Source organism: Trachemys scripta, chromosome 19, assembly GCF_013100865.1.
Source record: "Trachemys scripta elegans isolate TJP31775 chromosome 19, CAS_Tse_1.0, whole genome shotgun sequence".
Taxonomy (NCBI): domain Eukaryota; kingdom Metazoa; phylum Chordata; order Testudines; family Emydidae; genus Trachemys; species Trachemys scripta.
In genome coordinates, this window is record NC_048316.1 from 15,369,901 (window position 1) to 15,390,686 (window position 20,786).

The following is a 20,786-nucleotide window of genomic DNA, read 5'->3' on the forward strand; positions in this document are numbered from 1 at the left end:
AGGGGTAGGGAGACGGGGCTGTGAGTGGGGTGGAAATACCCAGGAAGCGTAAGGGGGGAACTGATTGGGTTCTGGCTCCGCTTTCAGCGCCATGTTAGTGTCGCGTCAGCAGCAAAACTTCCCGGGTGAGACAGTGGGTGAAACAGGGAAGGTGACGTCCAGGGTTGGGCTGATCAGGAGCGGCCAGTGAGACCCACAATTGGGGGGTTAGATTCTAGCAGGAGCCTGATTTCCCCCTTTGCTTTTGCTGCAAGAAGGGGCTGTATGAATCCTGCAGGGCATCTGGCAGTGATCTGTCTTGATGCACCCGCTTCGGCGCATGGATGGTGTCTTCAAACAAAGGAGCCCCCCACCCTCCAAAGACAAGTTTACCCTCCCCACAAAAACCCTGCGGGAAAAGAGGGGCCTTGTTCTGTTCTCTAAATCGCGACGGACTCCTGTTGTGTTGACCCAGCGAGGGAAGCAGACCCCAGAGTTGAAGGCCCTTCGCTGAGTGCCCCCAGCCCTTTAAATCTGCTACCTTGAGTGCTTCAGTTGGTCCCTGTCACTTCAGCGGCATGTGGGGCTAGGAAATGGGTCACTAGGATAGCATGGGGCCCAGGCTCGTAGATCAGACAGCACTGTGAGAGGCTAGGAAGGGCCATGCATGGAGGGAAAGAGAATTAACTCATGTATGATGCCTGGCCTGGCATTGGTGAAATGGACTGAGGGAGCAGCAAGGGGCTGTTGGAGAAGATTTGTGGCAAGGAGAGGAAAAAAGGGGATTTCCTGGGCGCTGATGTAGCCAGTGCACTCCTAGCAATTACAGTGATCGGGTCTGGTCGTTGTTCATTGCACAGGCTGTTGCGTGAAACAGACGTCATTCTGTGCAGGGCTGGTGACTAACTGGTGTGCCAGCGCCGTGAGGGACACCTGGGTTTGATTCCCAGCCCTGATCTTTCGCCCTGTGCAGGGGGTGGGGGGTAGGTCAGGGCTCTGCCAGGGAGAGGGAGGGGAAAGATACTAACAAACCCAGTCTGAGTCTGGGAGTTCGGCTTTCCTGCTGGTCGTCACCCACCCAGTGAGAGCAAGGGGGAGAGGCAGCATGGGGCAATGTAGCTAGAAAGAAGCCAAGCCCCTGTGTCCGTCAGCCCCTAGGGAGAAAGCCAGGCGGGAGTGTGTTTCGGGGCTGCCTGAGTGCCGCTGATCTTTCCCGTTCCCCTTTCAGGGCAAAACTGTCATGCAGGCGGAAATCGACGCAGCCGCGGAGCTGATCGATTTCTTCCGATTCAACGCCAAGTATGCGCTGGAGCTGGAGAACTCTCAGCCCGTCAGCATCCCCATCAGCACCAACAGCATGGTCTACCGGGGGCTGGAGGTGAGGGGAAGGGTGGGGTGGCTCAGACATGCGCATCCAAGGTGTGTGGGGGGGTGTGAGACATCCCGGCTCAGAACAGATGCTCTCCCTGTGCGTCGCGAGCTGCGGCGGGACGTTTTTCCACGCTCCTGCGGCCTCCCTTGGGGTGTGCAAATTACACTGTGTAAATTCTCCTTTCCCCCCCCGCCTGCAGGGCTTTGTGGCAGCTGTTTCGCCCTTTAACTTCACTGCGATTGGCGGGAACCTGGCAGGGGCTCCGGCTTTGATGGTGAGTGTGGAGGAGGGCGCGTGGGTTTTCTTTACGCAACGCTGGGGTTTTGGATTAAACGGCTCTTTGCCCAATGAATCTGCCCCGTCTGCGACCCACAGGGATAGCTGAGCAACCAACACTCCACAATCAGGAAAGAAATTTGCTTTAATGGAACGCTAAGGTTGCAATTTCAAACACCCCAATGCTAGGAAATGCAAACATCAAAGTACTCCTAGTAAATTGCACCCCCCATTCCAGTATCCTGTCTCGGACGTTACCAGATGGCGGTAGGAAACCCTGTAATGGACAACTATGGCATCAGCTGTCTGTAGGGGACGCTTCTTCCTGACCCCCACCAGCTAGTGATTATCTCATGACCTGAAGCATGAGGGTTTGTTTGCCTTTTATTCTTATTCACGCCTCCCCATATGGATAATGGGTTACATTAAATGCCCCCCCCACCTCCAAAAAAAAGTCTTGCTAAGCTCTTGGCTTCAATGACATACTGTGGTAGTGAGTTCCACCGGCTAGCTATGCATTGTGCAAAAATGTATTTCATCTGTTTTAAATCTGTTGCCCTTGACCGTCCCTTTGCTCTTTTATTATTAGAGAAGGTAGGTAGGTGTGCCCAGTTTACCTTGTATATTCCTAGCGTGGCTGGGGTAGAGCCTCTGCTACAGCGGGCATTTATATTGGCAGCCTTTGTGCTGCCCCCTCGCTGAGCATTGCCCGTGGAAAGGTTGGCGTGAGTACTCTGCCCCCTAATCAGAGTCTGCTGTAGAGCAGTGGCTGCATTACGAGACTGTGAAATTAACTTGTTAATGAGGCTGCTGATTTCACAGTCGGGCAGTGTTACACCGGCGCTTGGGTGAGATCAGGCTGATACGGCGGGCTTTGGGTGAGCAGATAGGCTTTCTTAGCGCCGAAGTGCAGCGAGCTGTTACCTGGTAGCCTCGGCTTGAGTCCTGCCTTGGGCAGTGGGCATGAGGCGGGATATACCAGGGTTTGCCTAACGGCTGGATTGTGTGGGGGTGGAGGAAAGGCAGAAGAGGGAGTGGGTCAGAACAACAAAACCGCTGCAGTTTTGTGATGCTGGGTTGGCCTGGAATTCCAGCCTTGCTGTAGCCTCCTGGATATGCTTACAAAAGAAAGGGGGTGGGGGAAAGAGAGAGAAGTATTAGTGTCTAGTGTCTCTCCTGCACTGAGATCTGCCTGACGCAGGGTTGGCGGGGATCAAGGAACGCCTCCCTGATTCCTCCTGGTGCATTTGCACGTGCCCCTGCCCATCAGTGTAAATTAGAGCAGCCTAGGGGCTGCTCTCGTTTATGCCAGCTGCGAATTGGTGTGGCTTGCGCTGCCACCTGTGCTTTGGGAGTGAGGGGGAAGTTTGGTGTAGGTGCCAGCTATGCCACCTGCGAGCTCCCTTATGCTGGATAATTCTCAGCTGGCCTGATTTCACCACTTTGTGCTGCTTGGCCTGGTCCAAACAGGAGGAGAGATTCGGGGCCCGTATTTGCAGTGTTTCTAACTAAGCCCTAGCCTGCCCTAAACTAGCCCGTGTCTGTGTTGAGTTAACCAAGATTTCCCATCGAACACGGCCAAAGGACTACAGTGTCCGGGTCAGACGTGACCAGTGATTTTGGTTGCTCAATTTGAAATGCCACCTGATTTATTGATTTCAAGTGCTAAGCACCTGCCCCGGGAAAATCTTTAAGGTGTCTCCCAGGACGGACACCTACAAATTGAGTGTGCCCTATCCAAAATCAGTAGTCCCTCTTGAAAATTTAGGCCCCCTGGAAACATTCTCTGATCCCACCTCCCTTGCAGTAAAATGTCACATTAGTAGCTGCCAAGACTTTCCCTGCTCTCGTTGATATAAACGGATGTAACCCTCTTTGCTGAACGGCCCCATTCAGCCCGGACGCTGCAAGCTTTAAAATGTCGTTTTGCTTCGGTACGATGCCAACACGTCTGCAAAAGTAAAAATGGGCATCGCTGCTTAATGAAGTTCGGGTGTTGGGGCTAAAGGGGTGACGCTGATGATGGGGTATTGCAGTCACCATGACGCATGGTAGGCCAGGCGGGTTGTGTTGGGCGTGTCCATACAGGGAAATTCCACGGCATAGCTTTCTGTGGCAGCTGTGCCAGTCTAACTGCCCTATGTGGGCACTCTGTTGTGCCCTAAAAGTGACTCTAGTCAGGAATAATTACTCCTCTCTGGAATTGTTACGGGACAGTGTCCAGGCCGGGAGTTGTACCAGCATAGCTGTAATGGAATAATTCTGCGATAGCGACGCTGGTCAATTTCCCTGCGTAGACAAGCCCTCAGATTCTTGGTTTCCTGAGGACCTAGGTGAGGCAGAGACGGATTAAGGTTTCGTGGGGCCCTGGGCCAGAGCAAGTGGGGAGCCCCTCCCCACCCCTTCTGCCTACAATCCCACCCCCATTCCGCCCCTTGCCTGCGGCCCTGCCCTGTTCCACCCACAATCTGCCCCATTCTGCCCCCCTGTGTGGCTCTGTAACCTGTTTGCTCCTTTCTGCCCCCCCCACCCCCTCCAACTGCAGCCTCATCACTGGAGAAGCTCTGCCCCTCCCTTCCCCCCTCGGCCACAGTGAGGAGTGAGAGCTTCCCCAGCCCTGCTGCTTCGGCAGGGAGCTGGGGTCACAGCCGGGTTCGGGGCGCTGGGCTTCCCTCATTGCCCAGCACTTCTGCCAGGGAGCGGGGTTGGAGTGCAGGTGCACCCATTTTTTCTGGGCCTCCCCAATTGGCCGGGGCCCCTGCGCACGGGCCCCGTCAGCCCATTGGCTAATCTGCCACTGAGGTGAGGCGCTCACTGGACTGTAATTATTGAGACTTTCCTTATTTATTTTTGTATTTATTTAAAGATAGGGCCAAGTGTGTAATGCAATGGGCGTTTCCACTGAATAAGGCAGGCCAAATGGGGCTCTATTCTAGTGACTTTGGGCTTTGGCTCAGGAGAGGGTCAGGAGAGCAGAGGAGAAATCTCCTCTGATCGTGGAAAGAAGAAGGTGTTTATAATCATGGAAAGGGAGGAAGACTAGGAAGGGACATACGGGGCTGTCTTTTTGTTCCGTGTTTGTACGCTACCTGCTCCAGGACTGGGGCTCTGTGGGGCTGCAGCCACCCCCATAATAAATAAATTCTGGCTCCTGGTCTAGGAAACGTACTGGTATTAGTTACTGGCCATGGGATGAGGTGGTGTTTGGGAGTTCACCGAGTAAGTAACGGACCATGATATGCGGGCAGTGCCTTCCAGGGTGTAACCGCAAGTGCGGATGAGGGGAAGCCCCTGGATATAATGTACACAATAGTGCTAAACTGCATTTTTGAAGTCTTCCAACCGTAAGGATCCCAAAGGGGTTCATCAACTGATGTACGTACCACACGTCGGCACTGCCTGCCGCTGAAGTGCAGCCACCTCTGGGGTAGAGCACGACGGCTGTTAAACAGGGCACACAGCCGCTTACAGCTGGATGGGAAGAATACTGTGCCCAAGTAGAAGTGCAGCGGGGATCGAGAGAGGCAAATGGAATTTGGACCAGGGCACCCGGTTTAACTTTTCTGCTCTTATGAAAAGTGACCTGGCATGTTTATGGAGGGGATGGTATGATCGGATAGCCTAATTTGGCAATTAATTGATCTTTGATTATTAGCGGTAAATATGCCCAATGGCCTGTGATGGGATGTTAGATGGGGTGGGATCTGAATTACTACAGAGCGTTCTTTCCTGGGTGTCTGGCTGGTGAGTCTTGCCCACATGCTCAGGGTTTAGCTGATCGCTATATTTGGGGTCGGGAAGGAATTTTCCTCCAGGGCAGATTGGCTGAGGCCCTGAGGGGGTTTTCACCTTCCTCTGCAACATGGGGCACGGGTCACTTACTGTAGGATTCTCTGCACCTTGAGGTCTTTAAACCACGATTTGAGGACTTCAATAGCTCAGACATAGGTCAGGGGTTTGTTACAGGAGTAGGTGGGTGAGATTCTGTGGCCTGCGTTGTGCAGGAGGTCAGATTAGATGATCATAATGGTCCCTTCTGACCTTAAAGTCTATGGGTCTATCTTTAATGACCAGAACCTCAGACTCTAAACTCCGTATGGAAGACGGTAACTCCAGCAGCACCGCATCCTCTACTGGAGCTGGAGGGGATTGATTTACGAGGTAAAACAACCAAACGTTTCGCTCTTTTAAAGTGACCACGAAGGTGGGGGGGGGACACACCTACAAATGCGGAGGGTGTAAACCCCAAGGGGGGAGAGTGAGTGAGGCATAACTAAGAGGATACTCAGACTGTCAGCTCTTTGGGGCAGGGGCCATCTTTGTTGTGGTAGGTGTTGTACCATCAAAGGGTCCATGTCTAGGGGCCCTAGGTGCTCCGGTGATATAAATAATAGCAATGTTAAGAGAGGAGGAACAGGGGGATCCTTCTGGTGGGGCGAGCTGTTTGGTTGTGGGATAGAAACCTCATCCCTTGGGCCATTCAGAGCTAATCCGGTACATAGGGGACAATTCTAGTGAGCTACGTGGTGGCAGATTGGACCTCGCATGCCTGATCCGTCCCTAACAGCTGGCCGTCTCCCTATTTTCTGGTCTCTTTCCTTGTGTCTGCTTTTCACTTGAGGACAGACCCCAGCAGAGGTGCTGCATGCCAGGGTCTCTGCTTCCATTTAATAGGGGAAGCTGAGATCTTCTCTGCCCCTGGTGCTGGGCTGCTAAAGGGGAGATGGAGGAGGGGTCGCGTGGCTCCTGGTATTGGAGAAGTGGCGAATTTGCCAAGCCTACGTCCCTGCTTTGTGCACCTGGAATTAAAATGGAGAGTTGCGGGCCAACTCTTTATAATGAGTGGACGTTAATTAGCATCCTGGTAATTAGTGCTTTAGTAATTTCCAGTGGAATTCCCATGGGATTAAATATCTCGGCCGCATGACTAGCTGGAGAGATCAAGACGATTAACGTGGGAGAAGGATTTCATAGGAGCAGAGCTTTTGCCACATCAGAACAGACCAGCAGCCTGGCTCCTTTGCTCTCTTGTCCCTGACTGTGGCCTGTATTGGATTTCCCAGGGACTTCAACATTTTGCTGAGTGTGATGTAGTTTTCCCACCACTCGGAGTGGAAGAAAGCGGGAAGAGGAGGGGAGGGTTTGTGTCGAGAGGCTCAGGAACTGAACGTCCAGTCCAGATGGACAAATGTTTACGGCCCCTTGTCCCCCCCCCCTTGCTTTCCATCTGCTATGACTGTTGTGTCTTGGTTCACGACACCACTGCACTGCTGTGAGCTTCCCCGTAGCTCGCCCCTCGAGGGGCTGGCGTAGTGGGCGTAGCACAGAACTGGGTGGAACCTTTCAAACCTGGGAGCTCCCCTGGCTTCAGCCTCTTACGAACGGGAGTCACGCGATGAGGGAAAGGTGCAGCACCAGGAGAGGATTAAGGGATCCCTGCTGGTCACATGGCTGCTTGGGGCCGAGTATAAAAGGAAGGGGAAGATGGGTCAAAGGGAAACTAAGAGGTAGGATGTGTCCTCTTCCCTCCAGGCTGGCTGAAGGGGGGACAGGGGGGACACCTCTCTAGGAATTATTGCCCAGTGTCTTTCAGTTGATTCACCCTCTTCTGTGGACAATATATAGAGATATACCTATCTCCTAGAACTAGAAGGGACCCTGAAAGGTCATTGAGTCCAGCCCCCTGCCTTCACTAGCAGGACCAAGTACTGATTTTGCCCCAGGTCCCTAAGTGGCCCCCTCAAGAATTGAACTCACCACCCTGGGTTTAGCAGGCCAATGCTCAAACCACTGAGCTATCCCTCCCCCCAGTAAAACCAGCCCTGAAGAAAGCCTTAAAAGGACTGAAGCCGGGAGCTTTATTTCCCTTTCCTGTCTGGTTAAAGCACCTACTGGTTTACACCCAGCTTCAAGGAAACCTGGCTCGAGGAGGAAGTACAGTTGTGTGGCTGAAGCTGCTGGCGGAGACTTGGGTCCCATTCCCAGCATCACAGCTCGCTCTGTAACCTTGGACAAGTCCCTTATCTTCCCCGTGCCTCCGTTTCCCCCATCTGTAAAATGGGGGTGGCACTTACTGCCTATCCAGCGGTGCCAGGCTCAGCTGGCGGGAGATCTGCACAGGGATGGTGCTAGAGATAAGCAGAGGGTCATTATGGGGTCTGCCTGATTTCAGTGTGAGCGGGAAGAAGTCTCGAGACTTCAGCTGAGTCGGGCATTAAGCTCAGCGCTGTTCGAAACGGAAACTTGAAGCCAAATGCAGGGGATGGGTGTCAATCCCATGCACGTCAGCGCTGCTGGACCCCCCGTAAACGCAGCTGACTTTCACTGCTCTGCCCCCATCTGCTTTGCTGGCAGACAGGGGCTTTGGTTGGATCGTTGAGCTTTGGAGCCCTGGGGTCAGCAGCGAGGGGGCCCCTCATTGCCCGCTATCTAAGCCTATGGCCGCCCTCTGTGATCAATAGATTTTTTTTTTTTCCCTCCTCCTCCTCCAGGGAAACGTGGTCCTGTGGAAACCTAGCGACGCTGCCATGCTGTCCAACTTCACCATCTACAGAATCCTCCTGGAAGCTGGTCTCCCTCCAAACGTCATTCAGTTTGTCCCGGCTGACGGAGCTGTCTTTGGAGACACGGTCACAAGCTCTGAGCATTTCTGCGGGCTCAACTTCACGGGCAGCGTGCCGTAAGCGGGCAAGGGTCGGCGCTTCGGAGAGGTGGTTGGGTCGGGCAGGGTGGGGTCATGCTGCTGCAGCACTACCTGTGATGCAGCCACATGCCAGTGTTTTGCAGGCACTGGAGGTTACTTCAGGACTGGTTAATGTCCTGCAAGCAAGGTCAGGATAGAAAGGAAAAAGATCAGCCCTAAGTGGGCCCCATTGTCATCTCCTCCCTACTCCCCATTTTCTCTGACGGTGTACGAACAACGTACCCTGGACGCATGATGGCAGCTGTGGAATGATGTTCGTTTCCAGGGCATAATGAAACCTACGTGGACGTTACCAAAGCCCCCGCTTCTCTAGACTCCGAAGACTGTAAATACCTTGCTGTGGGGACTTCCTGCAGGGCTGCTGGGGGACAAATCCAGATTCCCATTTACACTGTGACCAAGGGACAGGGCCCCAGTTAAAAGCGGTGGTGTAGATGGGACCTACCGAGTCCGTGCGGCAAACTTAAAACTCTGGCGTATCCACCATTCTTTCCCTACAGGGACTGTGTCTAGCTAAACCCAGGGTTGTGAGTTCAGTCCTTGAGGGGGCCACTTAGGGATCTGGGGCAAAAAAAATAGTTGGGGATTGGTCCTGCTTTGAGCAAGGGGTTGGACTAGATGCCCTCCTGAGGTCCCTTTCAACCCTGATATTCTATGACCCCTAATAGGGAGCCAGGAGTTCAGATTCCTGATCTCATTCTGTGTCAGGGACTCTGGACAAGTTTCTCAAGAGAGGCACAGAGAGAGGTTAACCCTCATCTGCAAATTGGGGGTGATATTTCCTTGTCTCGCAGGGACACCAGAACTTCCATTAATTGCTCGCAAAGCCTTTGGAGAGCTCCTTGGGAGAGCGATGCTGTAGGAAAGGGATGTGGTGTTTGTTTCACATTTGCCCTGCCGACAGGCGTTAAAGGGATGTGAATTAGCCACGTGAAGGACTCCACAACCTGATAAAGGGCATGGTGCAGGTGCTCCCTTTGTCCATGTAGATTTGCAAACTCCCACTCGTCTCCCAGGGTGAGTTATTCCCGCGAAGGGCTCTGCCAGCCCTGCCCGAAGCGCCGCTCCCAAAGATGAGAGACTATTAAAATCCGGGGGCCCCGCTAACCAGCCGAATGACATGGTCTGATGAGCGTTGGGCTTTAAAGGTGGGAAGCTCATAAATTAGTATTAGTGGCTCTCTCTCCTGGTGGGAGCGTATTAGCATTTTTATTGTTTTGCAGCTCAGGGGTTTGTCACAGTCAGAACCAAAAAAGAAGGAGGGAAAGAAAAGAACTGGAAGCCCCTGCCAGACTCTATTTCTCCTTTATTCTCTTCTGTGCCACTTTTCTCTCCCCTCTTTCACGATCTCTCCATCTCTGCCTTTTCGGTAGTGCCCATCACCTTGGTGTCTAGGCCCTGGTTCTCGGGTTGTCTCCCCTCCTCTCTCAAGGTATGAGCCAACGCCTGTTGAAGTCGATGGGAGTTGTTTCCATTGGCTTCGGTGGGCGTTGGATCAGGCCTCTTGGCTGGAATGGGGAGGTGAAGTTTCTTTAGCTGGTGGACCTGGGGCTTTAGGATAATCTCCAATCTTCCTGGGGCCTGAGAACCGGCGCCTGGTTCCACAGCTCTCGAGATGCTCGCTCCAGTGTGCGCCGAGTAACCGCAGTGTAGTGCCAGGGTCTCTCTCTCTTCTGCCTTTCAGAACCTTCAAGCACCTTTGGAAGCAGGTGTCGGAGAACCTGGATCGATACCGCACCTTTCCGCGCCTGGCAGGAGGTAATGCCCAGACTTAGCTCTCGGGGGGACAAAGAGCCACGTGGGCCATGCCAGCGGCGGGGGAAGTCCTCAGCAGGAATTGAGCAGCTACTGGGCAGCGTGTGTGGCCAGCTTGCTGTTCACTTCCATGGCTGCGTTGTATTTCCTACCAAACAGGTGCACTGAAATAAAACAGGTGTCTGGAGAGAGAGCTGGGGAGGCGTGGGCTCCAGCGGGTGCAACAGGGAATTGTGAGTTAGGGCTCCTGGGTTCTTTTCCCAGCTCTTGGAGGCACTGTGGTTTACTGTTCAGAGCAGAGGTCTGAAAGCCAGGACTCCTGGGTTCTAGTCTCAGGGCTCTGCGAGAGCCTGGCTGGGTGGGACGCTTCATTTAACTGCTCTGTGCTATGCTGAGCTTTAAGTTGGGGCCAGTCGCTCTTCAGTGCTCAGAGGTTAGGGGAGGGCAGAGGGTGGTGATGTGGACACCACAGGGGCCTGCGCTCAGGTCCCAGGCACTGCAGGGCAAAGTCCTCTGTGCCCAGCGATGCAGAGCGGTGTGGGGCTGTACAGGTCTGTCTCCTACACGCCGACTCAGCTGGGACCCCATGGATGTTTTCCTTCCCCTGTTCAGGTTAGCTACGGCCTAGCTGCCACCCAGTATTCCCCCGGCCGTCCTATTCCAGAGTGCATCCTTAGCGGAGCGTGCTCTGCCCCGGCTGAACTGAACGGGCCGAGGTATTTAGGGAACCTGGTGCCATTTTGAGATCAGCTTGGGGAGGCCTCTTGCAGTGAACCTCCTGGGAAGAGCAGCTGGCACCAGCGAGCCTGGGGCAGAAATGGCTGGACTTGCTCCTCTCTCTGCTCACTCATAGGAGCCTACGGCAGATGCTGTACTCCCATATAAACCCATTGCTCCCCTCCTGCTAATGGGGCGAGGGTCCCTTTGCTTTGTACCTAGTGAGGGAGAAAGGGAAGAGACGGGGTGAACCCAAAGGATTGCAAGGCTGGAGGGAAGGCTAGGACGAAGGGAACAAGGTTCAGACTCCAGTTCTGTCACTGACCTGCGGGGTGACCTAGTGTGAGTCACTGCCTCGGTTTCCCCAGCTGCAAAATGGGTTTCATAATTCTGACCCTCCTCACAGGGTCGCTGGGAGAGACTTGGCTGGAACTGCTGGAGCAGAACTAGGCAGGTGGTTCCCATGTTGTTGGTATTTATCCCTCAGATGTGTCTTCGCTCAGAGCCAGCCCTGCGTCCCAACGAGCATGGGGCAGGGTAATTCAGACAGGTGAGCGGGCAGGCAGACGCCTGGCCTGGCTGCTGAGGGTGCAGTGTCTATTGCCCGCAGCTCGCGTGTTACGTGGGACTGTGCAGGAAGCCAGCTGGGGCTGGCTGTAAGTTGCTCTGTGGGGAAGCAACGAGGCAGTGACGGGATGGGTCGGTCCGTGTCTCCCCTCAGAGTGCGGCGGGAAGAACTTCCACTTCGTGCACAGCTCAGCCGACGTGCCCAGCGTGGTGAACGGGACCCTGCGCTCGGCCTTCGAGTACAGCGGCCAGAAATGCTCGGCCTGCTCCCGCCTCTACGCCCCCGACTCGCTGTGGCCCCAGATCAAAGCGAAACTGTTGGAGGAGCACGGGAAGATCAAAGTGGGAGACGTGAGTGGAGCTGCTGGGCTTTGTGGCTCAGCGGGTGGCTGATGGGATTAGAGGCTGCAGTAGCCGGCTGCTAATTCCTATTGAACCGAGCTTTTTATCCACTGGTTCTTCCCCCCTCATCTTTTTAGTGATTAGAAATTAACTTGTAGCCAGCGCTGCGGAGGAACGATTGTGAGGAACTGTTAACGCCACAGCGTAATTGAAAAAGGCCGGCTGCTCCCTCTTAGGGGTGTGGGGATGTGCGATATTAAAGAAGGGACAGGTGTCACTCGGGGGATTTAGATTCTCTTTCTTCCTCCTCCTGCCTTCCGAGCGACCTGCCTGGCGCTCCGAGGCAGCTGATGGCCTGTGGAGCGAAGCAGCCTGCTCCCTCTTTCACCAGCTCCCCTTCTTCCTTCCGCAGCCTGCCCAGGATTTCGCGACGTTCTTCTCGGCTGTGATCGATGACAAGGTAAGACCAGTCCCCTGCCCCAGTCCCCTTGCTGGCTTGAGTCCCTCCAGAGGGCGGGCCCTGGCTGCTACGGGGAGGCTCTGGCATGCAGGTGGGCCTTTTGGCCTACGTGCCATTGCTCCCCGTTGCCCCTTTGGCTTGCCTACCTGTGATCTCCTAAGCCAGCTTTCTTGCTGCTCCCCTAGAGGCCTCGCGTGGTTTCCCCAAGCCAGCCAAACCCTCCTGGGGATTGATTATCCCTTCTCCCTCGCCCAGGGCTGCACTTCCTCCCCTTTCGTCGTTCCAGATGCAGCTGAGCTGGCAAGTGCTGTCTTAAGTGTGTTTTCCTAGCTTGTGGGCAGGCAGCTGGCAATACAGGTGGCTTTTTGGCTGCAAATCCCTCTCATCCACTTCCATTGCAGAGAAGGGGGCCTCCCCTTGCTGGAAAGGCTTTGGGCAGCCCCTTGCCTGTCTCCCTACTCTGTCCTTGCCCCATGGCGTGGCCAGAGTACTAGCCATCTGAGACTGCAGTTGCTCATCTTCATACAGAGGTGTGGCTGGCTACGCTACAGGTCCCAACGTGCAATGCTCCCCTTTGCTAGCAGTCCTTGGGTCTGTGTCTTCCGTTGGCCGTCTCTCCAGGGCCAGCTGCAGTGTGCAAAGTGTACACGGCTTTGGGTTTCTAGCCAAGTCTGGACACCCCCGGCCTTACTGCACGTGCACCTGTCTGGGACTGCCGTCCTCAGGGACAGTCGTCATGATCTTGCCCAGAAGGGGCCTAAGATTCTAAGTGCAGGGAGGCTCACGGGGCATCTTCCCGGAAGCAAACCCCGGGCCATGCAGCGAGATGCGGACCCAGCGCTGCCTTCTAGGCAGCATTCCCGCGAGTGGCTTCACGTGCTGCAATAGCGTGTCTGCCGCTGCTGGATCCTGACGGCTCCAGAGCTAGTGTCGCCGACGGGCAATGCCCTCTTTCAGACTCCTCCTCGCACTCTGGTTTTCAGTCTTTTGCACGTATTAAGAAGTGGCTCCAACACGCCAAGACGTCGCCCAACCTCAGCATCCTGGCGGGGGGGACGTGTGATGACACCGTTGGGTATTTTGTCGAGCCGTGTATCGTGGAGAGCAAAGACCCAAAGGACCCCATCATGGAAGAGGTGAGTATCCCTTTTCTCTCCTGCGGGGATCGAGGTTGAATTGACCGCGAGAAGAGCATGAGGAATAGCCATTGCAGAAGCACAGATCTTTGAGAGAGAGAGAGAGAAATCTGGCCATCTAAGCCAGAGATTCCCACCCTCTAGGACTGATCCCATAGAACTCCCTCCCCTTAATGAGTAACCTGCACTGCTCCTCAGTGCGTGTGTTGCTGCCTCCTGCCTAGACTGTAGCCCTCCTGTTGGCCTTGAGGTGCTCTCAAGACTGGGCCTCAGAGCAGCACAAGCTCCATGATGAGCGTGCAGTTAAATAGGAGGCCACTGGCGCAGCGCGGTAACTGGGGCAGGATTGTTCCCCACGCTGTCTTTCCCAGTGCCTTAGCTGCTCGAGTGACGGGGCATCCACGGGTTCCGGGAGGGGCCGGTTGTATAGGCTAGGAAGCCCTTCCTGATTGCGAGCTGAGTGTCATTCCACCACCACTCTTGGCTCACCCTAGTGATGGCCGGAAACCACAGCAAACAAAGACGAGGGCTGGGCGGGCTCCTCTAAAGCTCCTAAAACTAGAGCCCATTGAACTAAAGGAGAAGCAGCAGACTCATCACGGGCCCGGGGTTAGGGCTGGCTGCTGTCGCGCCTAGCGTTCCTCTCCCACACGCTGCCGCTCACTAATGAAGCTCAGAAGCGGGGGCTTACCGGAGGGCCTTTTGGGGTATGTCTACCCCGCGAAGAGAGACCCGCGGCTGGCCAGTGCCAGATGACTCAGACTGTCGGGGCTCTGGCTCCGGCTGTTTCATTGCGGTGAAGATTTCCAGCCTCCGGCTGAGCCTGGACTCTGGGACCCTCCCACCTCACAGGGCGTCTACACAGCAATGAAACAGCCCCACAGCCGGAGCCCTGCAAACCCGAGTCGGCTGTGTCTAACTGCTGTGTAGACATAGCCTTTGACCGCCAGCGCTGCAGTGTATGTGCAGCTGTTTCTTTTCTCCATCCTCTGCAGACCTATAATTATTTACTGAGCCAGAATAGCTCTGAATCTCAGCTCAGGGCTGAAGGGGATGGAAGTGGGTAGGGGAATGGCTCTAACGAACATTCATCCATCCAGCTTGGGAAGGACGGGGCGTTGTATGGGTGGGAGACTGGCCCAAGTACAGGACCCTAAACACCTTAGATAACAATGAAGGCACACTGCTGTCCTTGGCAGGAACGGGCGGGAACTGCCTGCCAAGCAAATACTACACTTGGGCTGGGAGATGGTGCTCTGCCTTCCCCCGGAGTCCTTCCCTGCAGGAGTTGATTGTGCTCCTCCTGCTTTCACAGTGCTGGTCATTTGTCCTGTTTCACACCTGCGATTTGTTCAAGCAGCAGGCGCTGCCGTCAATAACAAGCAGCGATTGTGGGCCACGCTCGCAGGCATGCAGACTCGGCTGCTCCTGCCCTGACAGCCTTTGTTTTGCTTTGCAGGAAATTTTTGGCCCAGTCCTGACTGTCTATGTCTATCCAGAAAAGCAGTACAAGGAAATCCTACAGCTCATAGACACCACATCCCCCTACGGCCTCACGGGGGCAGTGTTCGCCCAAGATAAGTAAGTGCCTGAATTCTCACCCCTCTAGCAGTGTGCGCTAATAGCTCGCTCTCCGCTCTCTTTCTTTCCAGGGTGCACTAGGGGGGGGGCAAATAATTTTAACCCTTCGGTTTCTGTCATGCAGAACCAGCACGTGTATTACCTCCATTTTCATCACTGTCTTCTGCTAGAAGGAAGTCCTGGGCCAATGGCCCCTTACCCCTTCATGGGTAGGGCTTTGCCCAGCATGGGCCGAGTAGTGATTTAGGGCAGGGAGGCTCCTTGTCTGAGCCCCTTGCCCCTTTTCCCTAGAGGCTCTGAAGGGTAGTTCAGGGAGTTTCCCTCAAGACAACACTCCTATGTCCTACCAGCCCCAGATGGCTCATTAGGGCTGCCCCATGGCCATCAAAGGTGGTGAACTTTAAGTGGTGCAACTCTCTGGGACTGAATGGTACAGGGGATGGGTTTGGAGCAATGCCACATTTCACATCTGGGGTTGAGCCCAGCCTAGGGCAGCAGTAACTAAGAGCTGACCAGCTATGTTGTCTGCTTCAGCACAGAGGCCAGGGATTGACTGGGCTCTGCAGAGTACCCCAGGAATGCTGAATCTTCTAAGCCAGAGCAATAGTGGTAGGGTGGGTTGCTTTGCTGGGGATAGATGTTGGGCTGGGCCATCTGGCTAGCACTATGTTCTCTTGCACACGGTCTGAGGCCAGGAGGCCCACAGCAGATTGAAAGGACGATGACCTGAGCGTGTCCTCCTCCGCTGTGTCACTGCTCCCCCCCATCTCTCCTAGGCACGTCATCCAGGAAGCGAGGACGCTTCTGAGGAATGCAGCTGGCAACTTCTACATTAACGATAAGTCGACAGGCGCAATTGTGGCCCAGCAGCCATTTGGGGGCGCTCGTGCCTCAGGTGAGAGGGGAATAGCTGTCAGCTGATCCATACACAGTGGGGTGTGAATGTTCCTCTCTGGGAACTAGAGCCAGGCGCTGGGAGTGAGCAGGCCTAGGTTCTACTCCTGGCTCTGTGCCGCCATCTCCTCAGCTGTGGGATGGGGTTCTCTCTATGGAACCTCCTGCAGGGCCAAGACTGGAGTCTGCTCCCTACTGGGGAACGACGACTCCTTCCCGTAAAGAGCCTTTCCTGGCTTTCCTACAGGAACCAACGACAAACCGGGCAGTCCCTTCTACCTCCTGCGCTGGACGTCTCCCCAGGCCATCAAGGAGACCCACGTGCCGCTCGGAGACTGGCAGTACGCGTACATGCAATGATCGCGGCCCAGTGCCTTCCATGCTGGGAGAACGCCCTCTTACTACTGACTCCCAACGCAGAGCGGAGTTGCCGATCTCATTTCCAAGCTACGGCTCTAATAGTATTTAAAGCATTTTGTTTTTTCAAACAAAATTTAACAGACTGTTACCCAGCAACAAGAGCAACCCTTGTGATTTCTCAAGCCCGATGCAGGAGATTAGTCTAAAGAAGGGTTCTTCTGTAGGCTGCAGTTTGTTCATGGTCCTCTAGCAGGAGGAGGCCGCTCATCAAGGTACCTTAGAACAGGAATGCAGCAGCAAGAACCACAGGCCTGCGAGGCAGTAGAGGAGAAACGTTCTGGCAAGAATGAGATAACGGGGGTTCATGCTAATCTGTGCTGAACAAATCCATGAAGCTTGCCCTCCCACTCCACGTCCCATAGAATCATAGAGGAACATGCCCGTGGAGATGTTCTTGTCCATTTCTCCCCATACATTTGGTCTACGCATGATTGTGGTTTTCCATCTAGATCTCAGGGACTGAGTGTCTCCTGCTGCAGGTATGAAGCCAGTGCCTAGTCTGCCATTGGAGAGGGAACAAATCATGTTCTTTAAAGGGCTTGGCCATACGAACACTTATTTCTCCGCAAGCTGTGGTGTAAATCTACCCTGCTGGGCACTAAATGTCTATGTGGACCTTGCTGCTGCCTGCTAAAAATTCCCTACTGTGCTTTAATCTACTCCAAGTGGGGGTAGATCTAAGCTCCATAGGAAAGTTTTAGTGCATGGTAGATTTACATCCCAGCTTGCCATAAGCTAAGTGTTTGTGTGGACAAGCCGTATGTTTTCTCAAACACGGTAGGTGATAAAATGCCTTGCATTAACACTTCTGCTGTAAAACCTTTGCAGAGTTTAGAGGGAAGAGGCATTTAGGGAAAGTAATGCATGAAAACAGCAACTGAGTTGAGACTGGGCAGAGCCCTTGTCTTCCACCTCTGTCCATCCTTTTTTAAAAGCAACCTGTAACACCCATGTCCCTCTCCGCCAGAATTGGGACCAATTTTGCTTTCTCCCCCTGAACTGAGATTCCTGAAATAATTAAAGCCAGAGCTATATGACTGGTACTGAAGCAGATAATGGCATTAACAGGATGGGCTTGTCCCTGTTACTTTCAGAGCTGTATTATTTTCCAAACACTTGTTTTTAGTTTAATACATGGGCCATGTTACAAATCATGCTTGTTGGTTAAGAAGTCCTGTTCCGGGGAGTAGGGGGAAACGTATGTGAACTCTGGCTTGAATTGGTCCAGAGAGTTACACCATTGGACTCTAGCTGTGCACTTTCCCAGAGTTCCTTGCGGTTAAGATCAGAGGGTTTGCTTAGGCTCTAGTTTGAATAGCGTAGTGACAGTAGCTCTATTTTGCATGTAGCACTGAGGGGATGCTGTTAGCGTGCATACCTCATGGCTATTTTGCTATTAAACCCCTTGATTTAAAAACTGATTCAATGCTAGGCACGTTTCACTTTAGTACAGTCACTAGCTGTGCTAAGCAAGCGTTAGCCATACTAATACTACTTTGCAACTGCGTCAGTAATAGGTGCATTAAGACTTTTTAGGTCTGCGATTCACTAGCAGCTATCCAGTTGGGCAGGCTACTCCCCGGTGAGGTTCCCTGAGTGGATCCAGAGAGCATTTCCTCTTCCGTGGCGTGGGTCTCATGTTAGTAACAAGTGCGTGGCAGCTGCAGGAATCTTAGCGACTGCTCAGAGGGAAAGAGAGCTGATCACAATGTTAAGAGTCCATTTTGCCTCTGTTGGCCTTAGCCGCTTGCCATGTGCACAGTGAACACGCCTGACTGTATGTTCCTGTACAGCCTGGGTAACATATACCCACCTGTTCTGAGGCGCAAAACTGCTCTAAATGGCAAATGCTACCCCAGTCGTCTTAGTAGGTTCTTACGACGTGTCCACTGAGCTCTCATATCCAACTTTCCACATCCTGATTGGACAGGACCGTCTAACTTCAGTTCTAATTTAGAATGTTCCTTCAACAGCAAGCTGTTACGGTTGACAATTCCACAGCCGGAATTGTGAAACTGTAGATGATTGACAGTACAGCCGTTAATTGTCTGAGGTTTCCAGTCAGTTAAATGTTAACCTCTACTGGGCCTTGACTAGTATTTAGCTTTCAGGTCAATAATTGTCACTGCCACTGAAGTCAATATCCACTTATTGCAAATGCTGAATCATGAGACAGATAAGCTGTTGCCATAACTTAGTTACACAGACTTGGATGCATTTTAAAAGGTAACTCTTGAAGCAAAGGTTTGTTAATGACTGATTCTACTAGCACTTTTTGGTTCTAACTGTGTAAGCTTGAAGGAATCCACTGTGTTAGATGAAGTATTTGATTCAAAAAAACATTTCAAATACTTATTTACCTTTTATCGCTATGTAACAAAAGTAATATTAGACAAGATTCATGTGTACCAGTAGGCACAATAGCAACAAGGTTTTGCATATTAAAATAAATCAGTAATTTATCCAGTAAATTCAAACATTCATGTGATTCATAGCTGGAGCTACTCTATTTTATATAGGTTTGTGAGGTAAGTTTGCATAACGCTGCCGGTGAGAATAAATTCTTTTCCCCTGATTCTGCATTTTAGTGCTTGTCTACACCGTACGGCCTACAGAGGTGTGAATTGTAGCACACACTAAAGTTTTTAGTGCTGTAATTACCCCACGTAGATCTTGCTAGCATGAACTAAGAGATAGCGTAGGGCTGTTTTAAATGAGACTACATTGCTATGAACTAGGTACCTTTTAGTTCGCGCTAGCAGGGTCTACTTACAGCACAAAACTTCAGTGTGGGCTGCAGTTCGCACCCTGCAGTCTGCACTGTGGGGTCATGTAGACAAGTCCCTTAGCGTATGTCTACACTGCAGTTACATACCCAGGGCTGGCCTGTCAAGAGATGATGTACCAGGCCATGCTACTGCTGGATCTTAGCCAAGATCCAGGCTTAGGGCCTGTTTAATCGTGGTGTAGACTTTTGGGTTTGGTCTGGACCCAATTAAACAGTCTCTTACCCCGAACCCCGTGAGCTGAGTCACCAACCACTGGTTTGTAATTGCAGTGTAGACGTACCCTTAGTGCCGAGTGACTTGGGTATCTGTCCTCCCAGCTCTTACCTGCCTCTCGGCTATCCTCGCCAGGTCTTCACTCCCTTCCTAGCAGCTATCTCTCAAGTGCTCGCAATAGAATCTACATCCTACCTCTGCCTGCTTCACGGCTTGTTCTACCCCTCGTTCCTTGTTCAACTTAAAGCAAAACTGCGGCGTTAGCTCAGTAGCCCCTGCTGTCCCAGCCCTACCAACTTCCTGGTGCACTGGTGTAGTTTCCCTCATTTTATCCCATTCCTTTCCACCTACATAGGGTGGAATCCAGGATAGGAGATGACCTGGCCTTGTACCTCTTAAAAACCAGTGAGTTTTAAAAGCCCAAAAGCTTTTAAGCATGGAATGACCCTCTTGGAATAACAGGTGTTTCCTAGCGTAAGGATGAAAGAGGGTGGTTCTTTTGGACTCACTGATCCTGCTTATCATGCAAGAAAGCACCTGGGTTTGTTTTTAGTTGCAAACTCCGTCCTGCTTCAAGCAACCCTGCCCCAGTTTGGAAGCCAGATGAAACTCATCAAGTCAGCTAGAGTGCCACTTTGCTTTTTGGGGGGTTCAAAGGAACCCGCCCTCTCAGCCTCAAGTGGTGCAAATCCCATGGATCAAAACCAAAGAGGTCGCTTGCATAAAACCCTGTGGATGCAAACAGAGCCACTGCCCCAAAAAGCAGCTTGTCGTCCCCTGTGCAACTCACTCTCCGGCCTAGTGGATTGCCGTGGTAGTGCCGGAGACGTGCGAAAAACAATTGTTTTGTTTTGCTCCTTCCCAACTATACATGAATGTCTTTCTAATATTAGAAACTGCTGCTAAGAATCCTTTGCTATGTTTGCCACACAAGGAGAAGTAATAAAGTCTTGTTTAATCCTACCCTCCAGTTTGCCCATTAACTCTACCTTCCCTCGCCAAACACTGGGCTTGCGTGATCTGTAATGGCAAATCTCCACCGGCAAAAACTGGGAAGGGAACCAGCATTTTCATACTCGCATTATAAGGAGCTGGGGCTCCAGTTGGTTGATTTTTTTCTTAGTACTAATTTGAATGCTGTTGTCTATACAAGAACGTGGTCTGTATCCTGTTGATGGCATGTTACCTGAAATGCACCGTACAGAGAGCAGTGTTGATCAGTGGGTGACCAGGTTGTTCATAGAGGAAGGACTTCAGTTTAGTAGGGCATTGGTCTGGCTGATCCAAACAGCGGTGAGTGTTTGCAGATGATTCGCTGGTTGTGCTCCTTGGATCGCTCTTTGTTGCAGCGCAACTCGGGCTGAACGCTACACGATATTTTCAATGTGAAAGGTCGCTGCTGCTGCCGTCGTCTCACCTGCGTGGGAGAATGTATAGCGTTGAGGGATAAGAATACTACTCAGGATTGGACAGGTATTGCTAATAAAAGACTTGCCAAGCACGGCCATGACCTGAAGAATTCTTTCCCTTGCCACAAGTTTGGCTTGAGGGTTGGGGATTATTTCTGCCTGACCAAACAGCC

General features: G+C 52.7%; 1 protein-coding gene across 1 annotated transcript; it reads left to right on the top strand.

The window, feature by feature from the left end:
- Window positions 1-91: 91 nt before the first annotated feature.
- On the top strand, window positions 92-20,167 carry ALDH4A1 (aldehyde dehydrogenase 4 family member A1). Its single transcript, XM_034753665.1, has 11 exons — window positions 92-151; window positions 1,208-1,357; window positions 1,551-1,625; window positions 8,119-8,306; window positions 10,015-10,088; window positions 11,524-11,720; window positions 12,124-12,171; window positions 13,155-13,307; window positions 14,767-14,888; window positions 15,665-15,783; window positions 16,030-20,167. Exons 1-11 carry the CDS (start codon window positions 92-94, stop codon window positions 16,140-16,142), a joined length of 1,299 nt encoding a protein of 432 aa, XP_034609556.1. The 3' UTR covers window positions 16,143-20,167.
- Window positions 20,168-20,786: the final 619 nt, after the last annotated feature.